The sequence below is a fragment of the Pseudorasbora parva genome, chromosome 10 (assembly GCF_024679245.1).
Source record: "Pseudorasbora parva isolate DD20220531a chromosome 10, ASM2467924v1, whole genome shotgun sequence".
NCBI classification, from domain to species: domain Eukaryota; kingdom Metazoa; phylum Chordata; class Actinopteri; order Cypriniformes; family Gobionidae; genus Pseudorasbora; species Pseudorasbora parva.
Window position 1 is genome coordinate 29117726 of NC_090181.1, and position 23537 is coordinate 29141262.

General features: G+C 36.6%; 1 protein-coding gene across 1 annotated transcript in view; it reads right to left on the reverse strand.

Moving 5' to 3' along the window:
- Positions 1-1219: 1219 nt before the first annotated feature.
- syne3 (spectrin repeat containing, nuclear envelope family member 3) overlaps positions 1220-23537 on the reverse strand; it is a 32800-nt gene continuing 10482 nt past the window's right edge. The window contains exons 5-18 of the mRNA XM_067455774.1: positions 22054-22211; positions 19832-20176; positions 18668-18804; positions 18088-18262; positions 16569-16751; positions 14909-15052; positions 14445-14579; positions 11540-11701; positions 10518-10690; positions 9526-10081; positions 8409-8567; positions 6411-6584; positions 6245-6286; positions 1220-1825 (exon numbers count right to left, since the gene is read on the reverse strand). Of these exons, the coding sequence (XP_067311875.1) occupies positions 1634-1825; positions 6245-6286; positions 6411-6584; positions 8409-8567; positions 9526-10081; positions 10518-10690; positions 11540-11701; positions 14445-14579; positions 14909-15052; positions 16569-16751; positions 18088-18262; positions 18668-18804; positions 19832-20176; positions 22054-22211 (2735 nt within the window). The 3' untranslated portion in view covers positions 1220-1633. The remainder of the gene's footprint in view (positions 1826-6244; positions 6287-6410; positions 6585-8408; positions 8568-9525; positions 10082-10517; positions 10691-11539; positions 11702-14444; positions 14580-14908; positions 15053-16568; positions 16752-18087; positions 18263-18667; positions 18805-19831; positions 20177-22053; positions 22212-23537) is intronic.

Genomic DNA, 23537 nt, shown 5'->3' on the forward strand with positions numbered 1-23537 from the left:
AAACAATAATGCAGTGCAATTAATTGAAGTGCCGAGCTTCAATCTTACAGTTTCTTTTTAGAAAATGCAGCATATTTTGCCATTTTTATAGTGCATCACATATTGACAGAAATTACAGTTTTAGCATAGCAGAGATACATAGAGAGGTCTGATATGATTTTAAAATGGCATTTTGCTACAGGATAAAAGCAGTTCAGTGCATTTGTGTAATACTACTTAAAGCTGAAAAGCCATGCAATTAGCCTCTATTGTCTCACACTGCAAAAAGAGTTTTGATTTTTGCCAGCTCTGAAAGATATAAAAGCCTTCGTTCCGGCCCCAAAAAGAAATCAAGGCATTCCTTTAATCAAACCATGACCATAAAGAAGCCATCCTGAAAGAATAACTGAAATCAAACGGGCTCTTAGAAATCCCAGGAGAGACACTGCTTGGAAAAAAGAAAAGAAAAAAGAAAAACAGGCCAAGAAGGTCACAGAGTTCCAAAATTCTGTTCAAAAAAGGACATTCTCCCAAACAGAGCTATTTTTACTCCATAATCTATGCCTGAAAAACACACTTACAATAACCTACAACAACATTCAGAGGCCAGCCAATGCCACAACTCAGTCTAAAGCCCACCAATGTGATTCCGACATCTCAATTTCCAAAAGACCATTGAAGGAAAGCCGTCTGTTATAAGAACACGTGCAGAGCACCTTTGCTATGGAGTCATACAGGAATGCCTGTGTTAATTTGGACCATTTCCTCTTCTAAAGCTCAATAATATATGAACATTTTAAAATGAGCTTAGTTTTAAAATATGTACATGGTAGTCTTTTAATTAATCATGACCCAATGAGATCAGAATCAATACCCGCAACACAGTGATAAGTTAAATCCTATTATTAAACACAGTTTCTTTTCTGAGTGGCCTGAGTAAAACAGCAAACAACAGATTTTAAACAAGTGGTATGATAAAAACACGCACAATACTGTTTAAATATAACACATACCACAGTAAAATTATTAAAAGGGATAGCTCACCCAAAACAGAAAATTCTGCCATCATTTGCTCACCCTCATGTTTTCAAAATAAGCTACTTTACAAGGAACACCAATGAGGTCTAAAACAACATGATTGTACCCCATTGACTTTAATTGCATTGACAGGCAAAGTCTCAAAAATATAGCCCAGTTAAACAGCTTTGAAATGGCATGAGGGTGATTAAATGATGACAGATTTTTGCTAAGTATTCCTGTAACATTTAGAAACTAGCAGTAACGTAGAACGAACGTAAAAACGCAAGAAATTTGCGATGGCTCCTGAGTAGATGTCTTTAAGGGAGTTTTGCTCTTTGTTAAGGCTGCACTGGTATCTCTAAAACCTGTAGAGAAATGAACAGCTTGAATCACGTTGAGCAGGTTGTGAGCATCTATGCCATCCACCCACTCACACTTTCACTACCTCACACACAAACACAGTTTCTGATCTGCTGGGCCCACTTGTGTGGGTGTATGATGGAGCAGCTGAGAACCAAAAATAAAATGACTTAAAATTTTAACGGAACAATGATAAAAAAATATATAACCATTCGTTACATGAACACAAGAGCAGATTGGCGCGTGTAAAAAAGCTGATTTCGACTGTCGCCTTTTAAGTGGGCGGAGGTCCGTCGTAGCGAAGCATGATGTTGAAGGAACGGGCGAAGTTGTTGGACAGTGAACAGCTGGTGCCCTCGTCCATCATGGGCAGCAGGAAGGCCAGCAGAAGAAGAGCCAACAGCAGGAGCTGGAAAGGAAGAGCCATGCGACACACACGGTACAAGAATCCGAGACTGCTGTTCGCCTGCAAAACACATGCACAGAAAGGCTATATCACAAAACCTAGTGATGTGTTTAAATGACTACAGTGTCCAATTGTTTATCAAACTAGTTTCACTGTAGATACTGCTTTAACACCGTGCCTACACTGGAAGCGAGCGGCACGACAGAAGACAATATAACCCTTTATAATCCGGGATGTTGTCTACACTGGATAAAATCCCCGACAGTAAACTGATGCATCGTTCTATTATGACAAACTGACATGAAGGACAAATGCTTTGCAACGGTCACTTTGTCATGTCCAGTGTAGACGGCTTCTAGTGACATAATTGACTAATTTAAAATGAATGATTGATGAAAAGCTTAGCTATATTGGTTAAATCATATTTTTTTTTTTTTTTTTTTTTTTACCTCCTCTCCTTGAACTGTCAACTTATCGTGGTGGAGGGGTTTGAGTACCTGAATGATCCTAGAAGCTATGTTGTCTGGGGCTATACGCCCCTGGTAGGGTCTCCCAAGGCAAACAGATCCTTGGTGATGGGTCAGACTAAGAGTAGTTCAGAAGCCCACTATGAACAAGAGAAAATCAAGAACCGAGGCGTTGCCCGGCATGACGCAGCCGGGGCCCCACCCTGGAGCCAGGCCCGGGGTTGAGGCTCGTATGTGAGCGCCTGGAGGCTGGGCCTTCCCCCATGGGGCCCGGCCAGGCTCAGCCCGAATGAGCTGTGGGGCTGCCCTCCTAGAAAATAGTTTCTAGAAAATAGTATAGAACAAAAGTTTGCTGACAAAAATGTATTATATGCAATAATTTTCTACTAATACTTTTCAGTTAGGAATTTTTTTTGCTAATTTAAATAAAGTTTTTCCCTTTCTTGTACAAAAACCTCACCTTAACTAGATGCAGTGCAGGATTGCATTATTTAACTATATATTTATTGCATTTTGGGCATGCAAGGAAAATTACTATCTACTTGAATAGGGAAAAACTAAAATCTCAAAACCTGCTAGTAAACTCACATTTAAATAACATATTTCAAAACCATCAATAAAATCTTATATGAACTGTTCTATTAATGTTGTTTCTTAGCACTAACAATCATATATTTCAGTTTGGTCCAGCCAATGCGCATATGCAGTCTCAACACTGACTGTTTCTAAGGGAACTGGAGCTTCTATAAGAAGCCGCAGTAATGCAATGATGCTTTGCCAATTAGCAGCTGGCTCTTATTTAAAAGGCAGGGCTTTTTTCAGTTTGCCCATTCATAGTTATATATTTGAATCCATCTTGGTATATGTAGTCTTTGGTGCCTAATGATAGAAACAAATGTTTCCAATGTAGAATGTTTCTCACTACTAGGGTTACATTTTTATTAAAGAAATTTACACGAGATGAGCACAAATTCTAAGTGTTAAGTTACATCTCTTGAGTTTTAGAAGTAATTATAAATAGCCAGAAAGAATATATAAAACATAAAAACAATGTGCTATAACTTTTCTAAGCTATTGGATTTAAACTTTTCTTCTGCTGAATGATAAAAGGGTTTTTTGATAATAAAATCTTTGGATCTTTGATAATAAGATAGATCTTGGGTTGTGACTTGATGCACCAACACAGCACCCATCTCCCAGTCAATATGCACAGGGAAGTTTTTGAAGCTCCTGTGGAATTGTGGGAGTGAATATCATCCACCCACAGCTCCTCAACACACTCCACCCACAACAGCTCCTCATCGCTCTGAGCACCGGACTCTGAGGTATCTGAACTTGGTACGACCCTTTTTATTTAACGCCTCTGTAGCAAAGCTGAGGAACATGGAAACTTTTACTTTGTGTTTGAGAGAGTGCAGAAGTACGAGGAAGTGAGGAGGAGGAAATGTGGGTGGATGAAAAGCAGAAATCTCTTTCCACTCTTTTCTTTTGTCAGCCTCTATTCAGGAAAATGTAATTAAACTGAGGGGTAATTACAGCGGTGCTCCGACCTACTGTAATGTATAGAAAAATGAGTGTGTCCTTGCAAATACACAGCATCCAAACATATCGTTCTGGCTTGGTGATTATACAATGGAAAAATATACTTTATCACAACACATAACTATATATGTGAGCAGCCTGTAATTACAGCCTGTCATGTAGTGTCATCTTCACAATTGGATGATTGTATTTGGTCAGTGACAGAGACAATCATAGTGTGTGCAGAGCGTGTATTTATCCTGCGTGATAATGACAGGTCACCAAGGCAGCAGAAGGTGATGATGGTTTCCACGACAGAGTCAAGACGCTGTGGTTCAGGTGAGCAACATTTACTTGTATTGTCTTAAGATGCATTAATGAGCAGCTTTAAAAGGTGCACTATGCAACTTTCCGTCCACTAGAGGGCGCCTAATCTAAACAAAGGCGTAGTTTGATGGTGCCAGGTGTGAGCGCAGTATTTTGGGACATGTGGTCTTCACCTCACAGCTGGTGGAAAATAGGACTCGGGCAGAAATCATGTTCATGGATGCGGTTATTAACGTTACTTTAGTGTAAAGCAGAGCAGGACCGAGTGTTGTGGAGCTGAGCACGGCCGCTGGAGCGATTGTTATACAAACACACGGCTCGTGAGTACCGGGACTTTTATTATGACGGGACGGGACACAGTCGCCGGGCGCGCGCGCACTTCCGCTTTTTCCGGTCAGGTAAAGCAGCTATTTTTATTATATCAGATATATTTAAGGGGCAAGGGCTTCGGCCATATGTCCGCTCTCTTCCCTGAACTGAAATTAAGTAGTGGGCTGTACTTTCCACACGATTGACATCAGGTTCAAGTACACCCACAAGCAGTGCGAGTTATTCGTGTATTGCAGGTTGGCTGGTGGTTATGTTGCCCGCATACCGCCTCCCATGGCCGAGACTGGTATTACGACACCTGTCGGGCCGGGGCTAGTAATGCTACTGCTAATTAAGGTTGATATCTCTGCAGCACTATAACTTGACATTTTTTTAAAGACATCATCTCCCTTATTTCTTTTCATTCTTTTGATGTGTGTAGGTCATTTTTTGGATATTTTTACCTCAATTTTTACACATGGCACCTTTAACACATTTGCAATGGCAAAATACAGCCAAAACAAAAATGTTCTTGTAATGGTTGGTTAAAACGATTGCTAAAAATGCAATTACAGTAGGGGTGAGCAGAATGACATATTTATAAAATTAAATAGATGAGATTGGTTGCTTGAAAGATTAGTCAAATCATTACTATTGATTAGTCGGTAGCTTTCGCTTTTAAACAAGCATTTAAGTGATAAATATAGAGTTTAATAACACTCTAACAAACAAAAAAAAACCTGTGAATTAATTGGAATTATGTTAGGATGGCTCATTTCATAATGATTCAAAAAAGTTTGTGTGTGTGTGCATGTTTTGCAGAACGAGTTCAACCAAAGCGTCTGTGAATAGCCTTGATAACTGGAAGCTAATGCTGCTTGTGCAAAAAAACATTTCCATCTCCATCCACTAATATCAGCTAATGTAAATAAAGCAGGCGTATCAGAACAGCCTTTCATATGCAGTCAGCAGGGCACCTGCGTCTCTCAAGCAGACATGACCGCTCATGAACAGATGGCTAGAGAGTGAAGGAGTGAGAAAAGAGGCGCTAAAAAAAGGTGTGAACGCGATATATTAGAGAAAGTTCTCAGAAAGATTAATACACTCCCCAGAGAGACGCAGTGGAGCAACTGCCTTGATGTTTCTAAGCGGCCCACGGTGCCAAAAAATAGCACTAAGACAGTGCTTTGGTTCAGGCTTTCAAAATGCTATTCATGTGCCTCTATTTCAAAGCCTTCCAACTAATCCAGCTGAACAGTTTCCCACTTACGAACTCTTTAAGTTAACATGAAACAGAATTCACATCTCATTTTACTTCCGTCATGTGAAACGCAATATATTTAACAAAAAAGTAATCAGCTGATTTGAACTGCTAAATGAGCTGCAATATTTTTTTGTAAAATCCCTTATAAGTATCAGTTGTGAAATGTACTATAAAAAAAATAGTTGTCCATGAAAAATTGATTTGGTCATAAAATATGGGTGTTCAGTTCCATAGAAGAATGGAGCCAGATCTGAATAAAAGAGCAATATCGAATAGACTATGAGGCCTAGGTTTAATAAAAAGTGCTAATAACCTACCACATATCCTCCTCCAATATATTACATTCAATCAGTGTGCAACTATTAACCACATGACACAGTGACATTACACTGCAGAAAAACACACCAGCCCCAGCTGTGTGTCAACAAATAAACACTGCATTAAATTCTGTTCACACCCTGAAAAGGGAATACTTGCTCTTCAAAGATTGTTCAAACACACTTTACTGTCAGATCAGAGAGATTTTTTGAAGCCCTTTAAACACAAGCCGACTCACAACATCAAGGCCTATGTTCACAGAATAAAACCTACCTTTCCATCTCGGACATGCTCCTGTTCTTGTCCTCTGACGCCCTGAAACAAACATAAACATTTGCTTTATTTAGTTAGATCCGGCTACAAGCTGCTGCCCCCTTCTGGTGGACACATGATACGGTCATGCACGAGATGTAAAAGGATTTTACTTTTCTTTTTATACCTTGTGTTTTAGCAGACCACTGAGGTCACCAGCCTCTTGAAGTTTGGATTTGTATAACATCCAGCGATAACGCAGCTCTTCTAGTTCAGTGTCCTCCTCCAGTGACTTACTCTGTTGACCAGCGATCAGTTTCTGGAACTGACTCTGACCCCAGGCTACACCGGCACGTAAACCCTATACAGAAATCAAGACCAAGGGGTTACTATTAGGGGGTTGTGTGGGTGTGTTGGTTAAAGATTTGTGCTCATAATTGGATCACAATGCAGTTATTTCAAATCCATATCATTTTATTTTAATTCAAGTACACCAGTCAAAAGTTTGGGGTCAGTTACATTTTTTAAAATCTTTTTTAGATTTTCTTACAGCTGATTTTATTTAAAAAATACAGTAAAAATATACATTTTTAAAATTGAAATTGCCATTCCAAATAACAGTTTTCTATTTTAATATATTTTTAAAATGTAATTTGTTTCTGTGATGGAAAAGCTGAATTGTCAGCATCATTACTCCAGTATTTAGAGTCTCATGATCCTTCCCTGCTGCTCAAGAAACACTTCTAATGATCAATGCTGAAAACAGTTTGTGCTGGTTAATATCTTTTGTGGAAGCTTTTATACATTTCAGGGTTTTTGTTTATTTATGAATACAAGATCTACATAACAGCATTTATCTGAATTAGAAATATTTTATAACAATGTAGATGTACAGTTACTTGACCAATTAAATGCATACTTGAATTACAATGATTTTCTTAAAAGATAAAGCCGTGTACTGACCCAAACGTACATGGAAGTCCCATGCATTTGTATGGGATTTCACAATATCAATAAGTAATAAGTAAATTAAAAAAAGCAATAAGTAAATTTTCTAAAAATACAGCTAAATATTATTACTGGGGCACAAGTAACAAGTGACAAGAAAAAGGTACCCAGAGAGCATGCAGTGTTTTTCCCATTTTCCAAAACTTGAAATACTTCTTGAGATGTACATGGTGTGAATTAAACTCTCAGCCCTCATTCTCAAATGCAGAACATCAAAATTAGCTCTAAGGTAAACCAATGTTAAAAAATGAATTAGTTTACATCCAGATTCAGCTCACAGAGGAGGTAGTTACTAAAGAGTTCACAGTACCATACTGAGCATGTTATAGAAACTCCAGGAACAGTCCTGTTATCAGTTTTAATGAGTTATCTCATTCCAGTTGACTGGTTTTTAGTCACATTACTGAGTAATTTAACTTCTTTAAAGAAAAAATGACAGATACAAAAAATACTTTGCAAGGTCTCAATTTCAGCCCACATTCTAATAATATAATCCAATCAATTTATAAACACTTTATGAGCATCCTGAAGTTATTCCTATAAGATGTTCTAATGGAGGAAGAAGCGCTTTGCATTGAAGAATCTGAGCACTTTATCTGCTGTGGGGAAGATTTAAATAATTAAAAACAATCTCAATGCGTCTTCTTCACATAGCACAATCTGCAAAAGATGTCTGATGCCGTTTCATGGTATTCAACAGGAAGGCCACATATTAATTGCCGTTCAAGCGCTTTTCCAAATCTGAGCTGTGAAGCTGTGACTGAACAAAAAAAACAAAGTCAACATGACACAGCGGCTGTCAGCTCAAATTTCATCAGATATGACAGCTTCCAGGTACTTGTGAAGTTTGAATTTTTCCAAGCCTGGGGTAAACCCTGAGCTCAAGCCTTTCAAAGCTTCACAGACCCGCAACTACATTCGCAATGATGGAAACGTACGTACGAAGCACTACACACCAGACGTACAGACAGTTTCACATACTGAAAATTATCCAGCATGTTCTGTGTGACCAAAGTAAAACATCACACTGTGTGCTCTTTGTTGAATAAGATATCAAAGCTATCAAAGATTGTTTTTTACTCAAACACTTTTTGATATTTTGGACTCTTCATGAAACTTTAATCAAAAACAGATAAAAAGAAAGTAAAAAAAAAAAAAATTAACAAACACCACCAACCTTGAGTGTATTCTGTCTTATCCTCAGTTCTTTAGCGCTCAGGGATCTTTGGTTGTTCAGAATTCCAGTGAGTTTGTCATTTTCCTTGTGAAGCCACACTTCAAACTCCCTCCTCTGGGCCTCCATATCAGCATGACGCTGGGGCCCCTGAGAGCCCATCTACAGGAGAAATGGAAAGAGACATCTCTCTGTTAGTTTATTATAGCCTAGGTATCGCTTGCTTAATGGTGGCTTTACGTTTAGTGATCTAGCTAAAAAATATCTTGATAATTTCTTAGGTTTTTTGATAATATATCACTTTTAATGCATTTGCTCTGAAACAAATAGAAGGCTTTTCCCCCTTCAAAGTAACATTTTGGCTAAACATCCACTGATGCCATGGTATTGCTCAAAATGTTTACTCCAGTTAAAAAAAATGAAAGCATGTGCCATTTTTACAACTAAATTAACAAGAGGAAGTGTGATAATTTTTATTTACAATACTGTTCAGAAGTTTGGAGTTTTTATGTTTTTTAGTTTTTTTAAAGACGACTCTTCGTCTGATTCTTCGATCAGAACAGCATTTCTTTAGAAATCTTTTGTACCATTATAAATGTCTTTACTGTCACTTTTGATCCATTTAATGCACCCATGCTGAATAAAAGTAATAATTTCTTTATATATTTAACTAATTCTAAACTTTTGAACAGTAGTGTATATGTTATGTACCAGTACATCATTGCATTAACAAATAAAACAATACATAAAAAAATTGCACGCATTGACATGCATGGAAACATTTCTAAATGACGATGCATACAATTTGTAGAAAGGTTTGACACTTTGCTTCACTGAAATTAACAATTTGAAGTGATTTGCACAAAAAAAATTTAATTCCAATTCTAATACCATTTTGCAAATTACAGTATGACATTATCATACTTCTAGATTAAAAGACAAGGAGAGACTTTAAAATACATTTTTTAAAATGGAATAAAATAAAAAATGAAATCACTGCAATATTCACAATGTAATTTAATAATATCGCATGCAAAATCACTACAAATATATTGCACATTTCTTATATAATGACAGTTGACAGTCAGAATAAAAAGAATCATATTTGAATCATCCTAACCTGATTGTCATTAGTTGAGCCATAAGCAGCACGGGAGGAGGTGTTGAGGATTTGTGACCGCTGCATCCCTTTCTGTGCCTCATCAGAAATGGCATATCTGCCTTGAATATCCAGATCTTCAATCCCAGAACTAGCCATGTGTTCTTTAACCCATTCATCCGTCCGACCACCGCTCCTAAGCGAGTCACCACCATAAGAGCCTCCCATCTCTATCTGCTTCCTGTTCACATTACAGTCCCCTCTAGACATGACTGCATCCACCTCATCATCTATGGACCGGTCTTGGTAAATCTTCTCTCTTCTCCTGACCTCCAAACGTCCAGGTCTTGTGATGCTCTCAGAGACCACAATTCCAATTTGATCTGGATTTGCGTCAATGTTCCTCTCCAGCTCTGGGAGAACTGTTGATTCTGATCTGTCCAGGAATCTCTGACGCTGCTCCGGTCCTTTGTCACTTGCATTATATCCCACTTCAAAGTCTATAGGCATTACCTGGTGATGCCCATCTGCCCATCTGTCCAGGAACTCGCCTGTGGCAGCATCTCCGTTTAGAAGCCTGTTAGGTTACGGTGAAAGTAATAAATTCCCCTTTTAATAAAATGTTATACTCAAGTAGTGATAAAGAGCAATTCATCCGCCAATATTTATCCATTTTAAATCGGCAAAGAATTTTAACAATGAAAAATTCCACATATCCCCTACGAAAAACATAGTTCAATTGGAAATGCTACATTCTAGATGCCTTTCCCCAACTCCTGACTAGTAAACACAAGTGATTCACATAGCAATCAAAAATAATTGAAAAAACAAGAGCAGGTGAACTGGTTGCAGAATGTGAAATATGCCTTTTGGAAATTCTATTATGTTTTTAAACAGGTCTGACAAAATTGTATCATAATTATGTTTCTTGAGTCATAGTTTCTGTCCGTTTAATACCATCAACACCCTGCAAGCATTACCAAGTAATGCAAGAATGCTTCTTACAGCATTACCTGTAAAGATTGAGACTAAGCGTGTGGAGGGATACCCAGGACTCTCGAAGGCGTTTGAGGTCTTGAATGATGTGAACTTTGCCTTTCTCAGAGGTCCTGGCCAGCACGGTCTGACCCTGAGCCTCGGTCTGATGAAGCTGAAGTTCCTTCTCAGGAAACTCTCCTAGTGCCCTCTAGAGGACAACAACAGTAATGCAAGATTAAATCTAAAGTACAACAAAGGCATGCCTGCACCACAGGCACATTCACAAACCTGCACAAACAGTGCTTTTGTGGCATGACTTAAGTGACTTGTAATAGTAATACATCAAGCATTTGAATCGCGTTGATGAATGGGTTTAATATATTCATAGATTAAAGTGTAGAATGTTATCCCTTATAAAATATACCATGATATTCATGATGTCTGCCAAAATACAGATGCTGCATAAATTCTGACAAAAAGTGATAATGGCTAACAAAAAATCTTTAATTATTATTTAGTTTGTTTGAACTGTATTCTTATATTCAGGGGTTCAACTCTTTTAAACCAATTCCCATGACTTTTCTTAATATTTTCTAAATTTCAAAGTCTGGCAATAATTTCAAAAGGCCTGATAGTTCCAGGTATAGTGGGAACTATTTATATGGTATCAATCATATAATTAAAAATAATAATAATAATAGCACACAATGTATAGTATTTATTCATTTATTGTTTTAACTGTATTAAAGCCTTCGGTTTGTACATTGTTTGAATTTTGTTGTAGAATATCATGCTACAAAATTTCCATTTTTCTTCCATTTTTCCTTTCCTTTCCATTTTTTTTTTAAGATTATTGAACAAAAAAACCAAAACATAATTATTATATTATATTATTATATTATAATTATTATAATAATAATAATACAACAATAGATTAAAATGGGATATTTCAAGTATTGTAAAAAGCTTTCAGAAGATTTGTTGTGTTTATTTATTGCACTTAATAAAAGCAACACTAACTGTAGTAACTAATCCAGAAGTGTATGCATAGGCGTACCTCAGCCTCATGCTGGCGGTTATCAATGCTCCATTCTCCATCTGATCCACGAAACAACTCCAGCTTCTGTCTCATTATCATTAACCACTTCTCCAAATTCAGAATATTTTCATGCAAACTTTCATGTTCCACTATGTTTTCCTCGCTTTCATTCACCTTCATCTGGAATAAACAACAACACGTATACATGTGAATACACACATACATAATAAATCTGAAACAGACGTGAGAAGGATTTTAGTGCAATACAATTCTGTTCAGTAAAAAAATAAAATAAAAAATCTCTTCGAGCCACAAGTGTGCATTAAAACTGAAGTAAGGAGGTCTGATCAAGGCCTTTATAGTCATTTTCTTCATCACCATCATGATCAACACACAGCAGGAGGTATGGAAACCGGGGTGTGATCTCAGCGGTTTCCACAGATCTTCAGGGTTAAATCAGAATCACTTGTGAAGTTGGGCATTTTTGAAGAGGCTAGTAAAAAGATAAGTATATTCCTCTCATTATTCATAATTTCATATTTCTACCAATTAACCATGCAGAAAAAAATATAAGAAATAAAGGGAATAGTTCACCCAAAAAAAAAGTATTTTTATTTACTCTCTGAAAATCTAAAATCAAATTTTGTTTATGCATATTCATAACTCCAAATCTAAATTTGCCACAGATACTGTAGAATTCTTTCTACAGGTTTTGTTTTGTATTACGGATATCTGGGGAGATGATGTAATAAGTGAAATCTCATTCACACAATTACTGTACAATTGCGACTGTTATGCATGAGTATGATAATATGAAAAATATGATAAAAAATTCAAAATACTGCAGTCCGCGAGGATTTCTAGACACATTTTTGCCAACAAAATATTGGTTGCCCCAACAAAAAAAAATCATTAAACTAAAAAAATAAATAATAATTGTGTTACAAAAATAGTTTTACAAATAAATGCTGTTCTTTTGAACTTTCTATTTACCAAAAACTCTTGAGATTTTTTTATACACACACACACACACACACACACACACACACACACACACACACACACACACACACACACACACACACACACACACACACACACACACACACACACACCATGGTTTTCACAAAAATATTAAGGGGGGGGTGTGTGTGTGTGTGAAACACTCAGTTTCAGTCAATCTCATGTAAATTTTGAGTACCTATAGAGTAGTATTGCATCCTTCATATCTCTGAAAAGTCTTTAGTTTTATTATATTTATAAAAGAAATATGGGCTGTACCGAGTCTTTCTGGAAAAAAACAAGCGCCTGGAGGCGTATCGTGTGGGCGGAGCTAAAGAATGACGAGCGTGCAAAGCGATGATGTCCTCAAGCGTGGAGAAACCCATCGCTATCGATCTCAGCTAATAGATATATGATCCAGAATCATTCGGAGGCTGAAATAGAAACAGCAACATCAGGACGTCCGTCTCTGTGGTATGTACTGTATTTAGTGGCCTGTCAACATTTGTGTGTCTTTACTCGCAGTGTATGAGGACATGATTCGGTTTATGGACTATTGTATGCGACTAAACCTTAGCAGTAGCAAGCAAAACGGTTTTGCACGTCAGACTAGTGTAACGTTATACAGAGAACAACAATGGAGTCCGTTAGTGCATTTGAATGACGAAGCACGCGATCGTGTCGTTTACTGATGTTTACTCACGCGACGATAAGCAACAGCACAGACATTTGAAGCAGTTTAACTCACCGGCTGCTTCCAAAGCAGGACCGAACCTTTATCGCTGGGACCGCTCCGTCAAAAACACACTTCTTGGAGTGTGGAGATCCACTTTGCGATGCGACTTAAGCGATGTTGTGAAGCTTCCCGTCATTTCTGCGTTCAAATCGGTTCAAATGCAGCACTGCCTTCCCGGAATGCTGTGCTGAAGCGTTGAAGTCGCTTGATGTCAAAGTGGAGGAATGAAGTGGAGCGCGGCGCGGACTATAACAGACATAAGTGTTCTGGACGACTGGATCTGCACCTGAGAGAGTGTTTATGGGCGTGCATTTCCTCTCTTGCTCTAGTCACACGCGCGCACGCCCTACCGGGAGAAGAGCCCGTACGGCCCATACAAAGACCTTCCGCTCTATTAACGTCAAACCGAGCCATACTCGAAAAAAACTCTCCAAAATTTGTGAGAAACCGGAAGGAGTATTTTTAACACAGAAATACTCCATCAAACGTCCAACATTAGTTTTTGAAACTTTTTCTATGTTTAGGATGGGAATCCAAGTGTTTAACAGTGTAAAAAGCTGAGTATGCATGAAACAGCATTTCACCCCCCCTTTAAGCACTCTTGAGCAACCAATCAGCATATTATAATGATTTCTGAAGGATCATGCGCCACACTGAAGACTGAAGTAATAATGCTTAAAATAAATTACATTTTAAAAGAAATAAAATAGAAAATACTGAAAAATTTTAACAAATATGGAGCAATAGAAAAACTGGGACGCTATCAAAAAACCTCCAGGCAAAACAAAAAAACCCACACAACTCCATTTCCTCTCACAAATAGCATATGCCTTCTGATAAATTTGAATACAGTATAAGAAACAACTTCATTGTAGTCTGCTTTTGTTGTACAGAAAAGAGCAGCATAAACACACTTCAAATTATCTAATTTTGTGTTCCACGGAAAAAATAAAAATACATTTTAGGTGAGACAATGAGAGTTACTAATTGCTAATGTTTTTTTCTTCTGGTTCAACTGCACCTTGATTTAAAGGGATAGTTCACCCAAAAATGAAGATACTGTCGTTTACTTTACTTTACCTTACCTTCTTTGTTCCAAACCTGTGTGACTTGGGTAAACTAAACCCCTTAAATTTAAAATTATACATAAGAAATAAAAAAAACCTTGAGCATAACGGATCTTACCCGAACTGCTTTATAAAGCAATTTCCAGTCCGCATACAGACGCTCAAACTTTGTCCTGTTTGCAGGGTTGGATGACACCAGTGTCTCCAGAGCTATGATATGGGCTTCACAATCTTCCAAGTCTTTTCTAATGACCTGCAAAGAGATGCATACTCATTTTACATTCAGTCTGCCACTAGCGAGTCTCTCCCGCTCCCACCTGGACAAGCCACTCTGATCAAACCAGTGCAAACACATTGAGCTCAGCATGACATAACTCCTATCTCCTTAAATTATTCACACGACTCTTTAAGCATGTGCCGAAAGACGATCTAATCAAAAGTCACTGTGCATCTACAGATCACCACATGCAGAGATTAAAACCAAAAAAAGCTGTTTAAAAGGAAATTCAAAAAGCTGCGTGCAAAGCAGAACTTTTTTGAAGTCTGAAACAGCTATACGCTTCTGTTTTCTCTGCTGCTCACCCGGAGTTGATCGGCCTGGCTCTTCTTGGCTAGAATGTCGGGTTGAAGTCCATCCGTCTTGACGAATCGTTCCTTTATGGAGGTCAGTTTTTTGTGTATGGAGTCATAGGCATTAGAAAAGTCCTTCGTCTTTGATATCAAACCCTAAGGGCATACATAGGTTACCGTTTGGTTCTGAAGTGTGTAGACAACATTTATATCGTTTAACACAGGGATCTGGGATATATTTATTTATTTATTTTACTTTTATCTTATATGAATATACTTATAATCATATACATACAGTACTGTGCTGTTCCAGTCTTAGGTACGTTAGTATTTTTACTAAAACAAAATCGTTAAGTCAGATATATATCTTTTGCTAAAGTGTGTCAGTAGAAAATATCGGTTTACATTTCCAAACAAACATTCATTTTGCCACTCTGTGCAGGTGTACCTGAATAAAATCTGTTTTAAATGGAAAGGGTGGTCTCTCCAACTATTGATTTGATGTACTGTAGCTAAAAGAAATTCATTGAAAAATAAAATATATCTAGGAGACATTGTCGCAGTTCTTCTGGTTTTAGTCTGCCTCAGTTTTTCTGTTTTTCCATGTAATCACAGACAGACTCAATGATGGTGAGATCAGATCATACCTACTGTTGTCAAACACAAAAATCTCACTGGATTATTACAATTAATGGCAAAAGGAATATTTGGAAATATAAACCGATATTTCCTACCGATACATGCAGCAGAAGATATCATTTTAGTTTAAAACTTTTTTTTGCCTAAGATTTGCACAGTATCTGTATGTAGATATATATTAGACATTTGTTTGAACTTTATGTTATAATTAACATACTGCACATCTCTTTAAAGGGGTGGTTGCATGCAATTTCACTTTTTTAACTTTAGTTAGTGTGTGTAATGTTGCTGCTTGAGCATAAACAGTATCTGCAAAGTTACAGCGCTGAAAGATCAATGCAAACCGAGATATTGTCTTTTAAAGCTACGGCAGTTTATTGCCTAAAAAACGGCCGGATTGGACTACAACGAGCTTCTTCCTGGGTTGGTGACATCATAAACCCTTGCTAGTCCCCGCAAATGTGACTTCTGCCCGTAATGGTAAGGGCCATAGCGTTTCCAGACAACCTGTGCTTGGCACTTCAGCCAATAAAAATACATGAAACTACATTTGGCCATCTAACCAATCGAAGACCATTGCGTTTTTCAGAGAGATGGGCTTCATAGAAGCAGGAAGCAAACCAGTCGTTCAAAGGAGAGTGGAGACAGCGGTGTGGAATAAAGGTAAAATGTAAGAAAAATATGGCGTTTAAAAAAAAAGAAGCATTAAGACATGTTATACTGCGCTCCATAAACACAACCAAGCCAAGAAAAAAAAAACGGAACCATCCCTTTAAATGTTTTTTTTTTTTTTAAATCTTTTAAAATGTATCAATTGTTTCTATTCAATACCACAATTGTTGGATAGCTCTATCAAAAATGTATACCGTAATTTTTACAACTTTTTCAGCCAGACATCATAAGCATTGACCTTATTTTGTTATGTAAGACTATGCACATTATGGCTAATGGTGGGGGTAAAAACTTTTGCTCTGAGCTCAGACATTTACAGTCTACATACAGCAGAAAAATTGAGCTATGGCTGGTGGGGTACCTGTAGGCGGTTCTTGCGCTGTTGGAGCTGGCTGTGGAGTAACTCTCTCTTCCTCATATCCCCGCTGAGCTCTTCCAACAGATCGTCAGCTTTCTCTTGGCCAAAAACAGAGCTGAGCAGATCACTCTTCACCTGGAGCAAACTCAAGCGCTCCTGGAGCTGCACACTTTTTTTAAGTAACTTCTACAAAGAACAAAACAAAAGAAGAAAGAGCACACTCAATAACTTCAAAGAGAACAAAGCACTAACACCAAATTAAGGTGCCAAGATGATGGCAAAAAGCACTGCAAATGCTTAAATACAATAATAACATATCCACACTTTTTTTCACATAAACTGGATTTGTCACCTTTATTTTCTCAAAACAAAGTGTAAATCAGGTGTCAAAAGCACTGAGTGGGGAAACATTGCAACACTCACTGCATCAGGATTTTCAAGATTCAAACCACAGTATCCCACAGTGATGTTATTTAACTGGGTAAAATAAAATGGCTTTGTCTAAATTGCAGGAATTACTTGAGATAACCCTAAAAAAAAACATTTAGAATTGGCTAAAACTATAAATTATTTATAAAGCCTTTGTGTCATAAGTAATCACTTATCAGCAGGAGTGTTTATGAATTTACAGCTATTGAGTTGCATAACTATATAGTTTCCAGCTATTCATTAAAAATAATAATGAATTATTTGTTAAATATTTATTTATTATTCAATTTGTTTGTTTAACATTTTTGGAAGGGGCCGACACAATTATAAAAGTTTTAGTTGAATCCTGGGGTTAATATTTGCTCTGAATGATTTGATTAACAAAGAATTCTTTGCTAAATGATGCAATGCATGTTGGAACCTTAAAAAAGGATGGTCGCAAGTTATTTATTTTGGTACGATTCACAGTTATTTTCAAAACATTGCTTCAGACGTATAGTTTGTTAGTTAGTATGATTTTTTATTATTTTTTTTATTATTATCTTAAGCTCATCAAAGCTACATTTATTTCACCAAAATAGTAAAAACATTTAATGTTTTGAAATATTACAATTAAAAATAACTTTTCTGTTTTAATATGTTTTGAAATGTAATTTATTTCTGTGATGAAAAGCTATATTTTCAGCATCATTCCTTCAGTCTTTACATGGTCCTTCAAAAATCATACTAATATATGCTGATCTGGTGCTCAAGGAACATTTATTATTATTATTAATGTTGAAAACAGTTGTGCTGCTTAATATTTTTGTGGAAAATGTGATATATGTTGTCAGGGTTTTCTGTTTTGTTTTAAATAAATAGAACAGCTTTTATGTCCTTTTTTAATCTTTTATAACATTATAAATGTATTTTTTAGATCAATTGAATACATCCTTGCTGAATAATTAATTTCTCAAGAAAAAAAAAACTTATTGACCTCAAACATTTGAATAGCAGTGTATCTGGAGTGACATATGTTTACACCACCACCCTGCATAAGAAAAAAAAAAGTTCTCACACTTTTTCAAGAAAACTGTGACTATAAATAATTTACCTCTATATTCTGCACGAGTAGAGCAATGTGCGAGAATTCCGTCACCTCGGCAGAAGCCTCCAGTACCTGAGAAACCACCTGACTCCACTGGCTGAAGCCATACAGAGGATCCTGCAGTATCTGCCGGAGAGCGGTCTCGCTTTCAGAGGACAGCCTAAAAGATCTGCCTTTCACACTGCCACAGGAAACACAAAACAACTCTACTGAGTAGTCCTTAACAGTATGAGCTTATAGGGCTTTTGACAGATGGCTGCCACAAAACAAATGAATAAATAAATGCAGTAAACCCTGTGTGTAATGCACTAATTGTTTGAAGTGCTTACATTAGCACTCTTTTATTGCTGGATACACATTGTTTACGGCTGACTAGACCTGTGTGAGTGACATCCAATTGACAGAAACACAATGGGGATATAAACCTACATGTGACGAGCCTCCCATTGTGTCTGCGTGACGGAATGTTTACCGATGACATTATTAATAGCTAATGATTAATAAAATATCCATCAAAGTATTTCTCCATGCCTCATTCCTCCTTTGCCTGAGGCTCTTTAGGTGTGCGTGTGTGGTTGCTGCTCACCTCTGGTACTCTTTCACCACTGCCAGCACCTCATCAGACAGGGTTTTAGAATCTTGTGGGAATCGGAATAGCTCTTTCAACTGGGATTTTAGCTGTTCCACCCTGGGCTCCGCTGCGATGAGCTTGTTGCGCACCCCCTGAAATGTGGATGCAGAGAACGAATCAATGAAATTAGTACACATATCGTGAGTTTGAAGGGAACTCATTCAAGCAGGGAATTAATGCTGAAATTCTCAACATGGGGTCCAGACAGTTTTCATTGATCTAAAAAAGGTTTTCATCCTTGTTGGTTTTTCATCACTGCTAGCAGCAAACTTGGTCCAATTAGAAACTTTGTCAAATTAAAATAAAAACATTTTGTTTTTCAGTAAAAGTTTAGTTGTAATGCAATTGGCATATGGATACTAATAATCTGTCTGTCTATAGACCCCATCCCAGTTTCTTAGAAAGCACCCACTAGAGATGGCCAGTTCATAACATACAATACACATTATCTTAAGATCCTCCAGAAATACTGATTTGGCAATCAAGGAAACATAGCTTATTATTATCCGTGTTGAAAACAGTTGAGTGATATTAATACTAAATAAATACAATAATTGTTCTGAAATGGCTTATATGTTGTACTAAATGAAAACTTATTTAATAATTTCATAATAAATGTCATTTAATAAGGAAAAATATATACATTACACATAATACTTCATCTTAAAAAGCAATGTTATCAACATAATATACCATGTAGCCACTTCTGTGAAAACTGTTAAGTGATAGATCAAAGTTCTGATTCTGATTCTCAGAAAACGCTGTTAAATCATGTCGACGTCAAATTTCGATAGAAAAAAAGGTGATGGTGAAGCCCTATGCAGTTAGTGAATAAGACGCTAACATCTTTATTCAGAAATGTCACAACATTTCACCCTCGTATGTTCATCATTTTGGAGGTATTCCACAACACAGAGCTCTTTCAAAAACTACCTGTGGAATTAGATTTACTATGGCTCAAATTACTGTCACACCCCACATAGGAATTTACCTAAAGGCATTCCCTTAATCACTTTAAGTGTCATGATCTGTCACAAAAATATGTTGAGTCCATCTGTGTCCTGCAAAAAGACATCAAAAGTATTTGGGAGTGGTGAGAGAGACGAACAGTGCACTAACCGTGTGTGTCTTCCATTGAGCTACCAAGTGTTCCTCAGTCCTCTCCCCGTCCCTGCTCTCAAGCTCATTGCTGAGGTTTTGGACCAGGGATCGGATCTGCATCAGGTCCACCTCCAGCTCCTTACAGCGGTTTGAATACTCGCTCTCAGAATCTAATGAACTCTGGAGCTCTTCTCTTATCTCCACCAGCGCCCGGCGTAACCTCTGCCAGGCCAGCCTCAACTCCTCCATCTCTTTTGTGATCTTTTCCGCACCTGCTGGAGACGTGTTGGCCTTCACCGTCTCAGACAACCTTTCAATGTGCTGGAGAGTGAGTTCTTCTTTGGCTATACTAGCATCCAGCTCCTGATAGAGAAATAATTCATTATTTAGGACTCATTTAACATATTCTTCATAATATGTCTGCAACAAGGACTTCTAAACAACGCGTGAAGAGTGCAATGCGATGCAATAGCCAAAGACGTCTGACGTATACACAGACCAGTAATTAAGAAATATTGCAGACAGAGATACAATGATTACAAAAACTCCATTTATAATTATGTTGTTATTGTTAACTACAGCTACAACTAAATCTAGTAAAAACATATTTTTTTTTAAATTTAAATAAAATTAACAAAATAAAACAAATATTGGATGAACAATAATAAAATAAAAAAAGATAAATGCTGCCATGGCAAATAACTGATTTACTCAACTTACTAAAACTACTTTAAAAATATATATTAATAATAATACAAATGACAAGCAAATAACAAAATTACTTAACGTAAACTAAAATTAAAATGAAATCTGAAAATGTTCAAATAAAGCTAATGAAAATTATGACTAAATATTAGAAATATAATCTACTATTGTAATTATAATAAATTATAAACATTCATATTAATAATTAATTGTTACTTGTTTTATTCTAACTACTATATATACAAATAGTTATACTATTATAACTATTAAAAACTTTACTTAATAGTATTATTATATTTTAATCATTTTATTTTCGTTCCTCATTTTCAAATTGACACCATCAATTACCACTGTTCACATTTGTCAAACTCTAACTGCCATTATATTAAAAATATGCAAAATGGCAGCGGCCTAAACAGTTAAAGTCAGGTCAAGTTTATTTGTATAGCAATTTTCTAAATACATATTGTTTCAAAGCAGCTTTACAGAAAATCATTCCTTAATCCTCTAGGTAGCAAGCCAAACATGACTGTGGCAAGGAAAGAAACCGCATAGGATATAGGCAGTCTGGGATATACCCTGACAAATTTTATTATACTTGATTTTATTGTTTTTCAGTATTTTACAAGAGGATAATTGAATTAATGTAATGAAGTATGTTCCTGTCAACAACAACAAAGTCATGGATCCATTTTGGTGTGTTGAATGTTGCAATGGAAAAAAGAAAGAGTCCAAGGGTGTGAACAGCTCAGAAAGAAACTTCAAAGTTGTCAGCCCATTATTTTATTGTATTGTTTTATAATTCTGACTGAGTACTACAAGATGGATTATATTATAGTGGAGTATACTTTTCTTTTAGTGAATATATGGACGGCAAAGTAAGAATTTAATTGCACAGGGAAACATGCTTTCTGTCTGTACACATGACAATAAACACTTAGAATCTTGAATCTTTGAATATATCGGTAAAAAGATGCTGATGTTAGAGCTGCCAGTCAGGAGGTCAAGAGGAAAACCAAAGAGGAGGTTTATGGATGTAGTGAAGGAGGACATGAAGGTAGTCGGTCTGAGAGAAGAGGATAGGATAGGAATAGACGGAGGCAGATGATTCACTGTGGCAACCCCTGAAGGGAACAGCCGAAAGAAAAAGATGGAGGATACTTTTCTTTTAACGTTTAGTAATAATAGTATTTATCCTATTTCCTTATTATTCTGTCAAGGTCCTCAACACAGAAATGGTGTATTAATGTTTATTCAACCACATGAGCCGTTTTTGCATCTAAGGTTACACTACATGTTTTACTTAACCGAGATTCTGCAATGTTTACATAATACTAGATTTTACATAGACATAGTAATACGATTTTTCACATGACCCCTTTCATACAGTAGCCTGAAGTGAAAATGAGGATGCAAATTAGCAAGTACTCTGCAAAACTGGAATGACTTATCCACAGTTTGACTTCCAAAGCAGGGATGATTTTCCCAGTTGACCATTCTGACCTCCCCTCCCCCAAATAAGTAGGTCAGAGTACCTGCAGGGCTTTCAGCCTATTCTGTGTCGTATCCTCCATGTCACTGAAACGGCTGACTTCTTCTGTTTTAGACATCAGCCAGGTTTGGAATTTATGAACGCAACTTTGGTATTGCTGGTGCTCCTCTGCTACTTTCTGTGCCAATACCAACCTTTCCTGCAAATATGTAATGCATTTATATTAAAAGACAAAGTCATATCTTTGACATTACAAACTCAATTAATACCACAGGTAACAGCAATAAATATGATTAATCCATTAAGAACTCCAACATCAACAAGTTAAATTATAAATGATATGCTACCATTCAATTAAAAAAGAATAATAATACTTTTTATTTAGTAAGGATGCATTAAATTGTTCAAAAGTGACGGTAACGATTTTTACAATGTTGCAAGCTTTTCATTTAAAATAAAAGCTGGTCTTTTTAAATTTCTATTAATAAAAAATCCTGCTTGACTTTCCAATCTGTCTAGTCATCAAAAAAGAAAACAGTAATAGCTGCCGAAATTCAGCTTTTCCATCCCAAGGATAAATTATATTTTAAAACATAGAAAACAGTTGTCTGAGCTGATAGCATAGAGGCAGCACTCCGACATGTAGCATGGCAGCACTTTAGGCGACCTGAGTTTGAGTCGTGGGTTGTGAACCTTTCCTGATCCTAGGCCCTTCTCTCTCCCACTTTGCTTCCTGTCAGTCTTCTACTATCTTAATCTATCTACTTCCTATCTTAAAGGCAGAAATGCCTCTGATTTGTACAGTAATTTATTTCAAAATGTTACAATTTTATAGCAATTTTGACCAAAAAATGCAGTCTTGGTGAGCATAAGAAACCTTTCAAAACCAATGTTAAAGAATCTTTCAAAACCTTTAAGCGATAGTATACACAACAAAGAAAATTCTGTCATCATTTACTTCCACTCAAGTTGTTCCAAACCTGTATGAGTTTCTTTGTTCTGCTGAACAACCTGAATGGTTGTTCTCTGCTTTGTTACAAACATTCTTCCAAATATCTTTTTTTTTTTTTTTTTTGCGTTCAGCAGAACAAAGAAACTAATACAGGTTTGAGACAACTTGAGGGTGAGTAAATGATCATTTTTGGAGGAACTATCCCTTTAATGTATACATTCTATAATAACTATGGAAGAGCAACATGTTACAACCAGTCAGTGACAGCAGTGGAGAACGGAAGAAACTCTATCTTACAATGACATTACTTTCAAAAGTGGGTGTAAAAGATATGATAGATAGAAGATTAAAAAGCTGTTTTTAATTTAACTTTCTGAACAACCTTATGAAACATTAACAAAAGAATGCAGCTTCAAAGGTTTTCAAATCCTTGAAATGCATAATTTAATTATAGAACAAAGGCATTACCTTAATTCCCTTAAAAAAATAAATTCTGAAACTATTCAACACACATTTGTTCTGGTTGTCAGTGATAACTAAACTCTTTGATTTTGATGAAGGTTTACCTGTGCTCG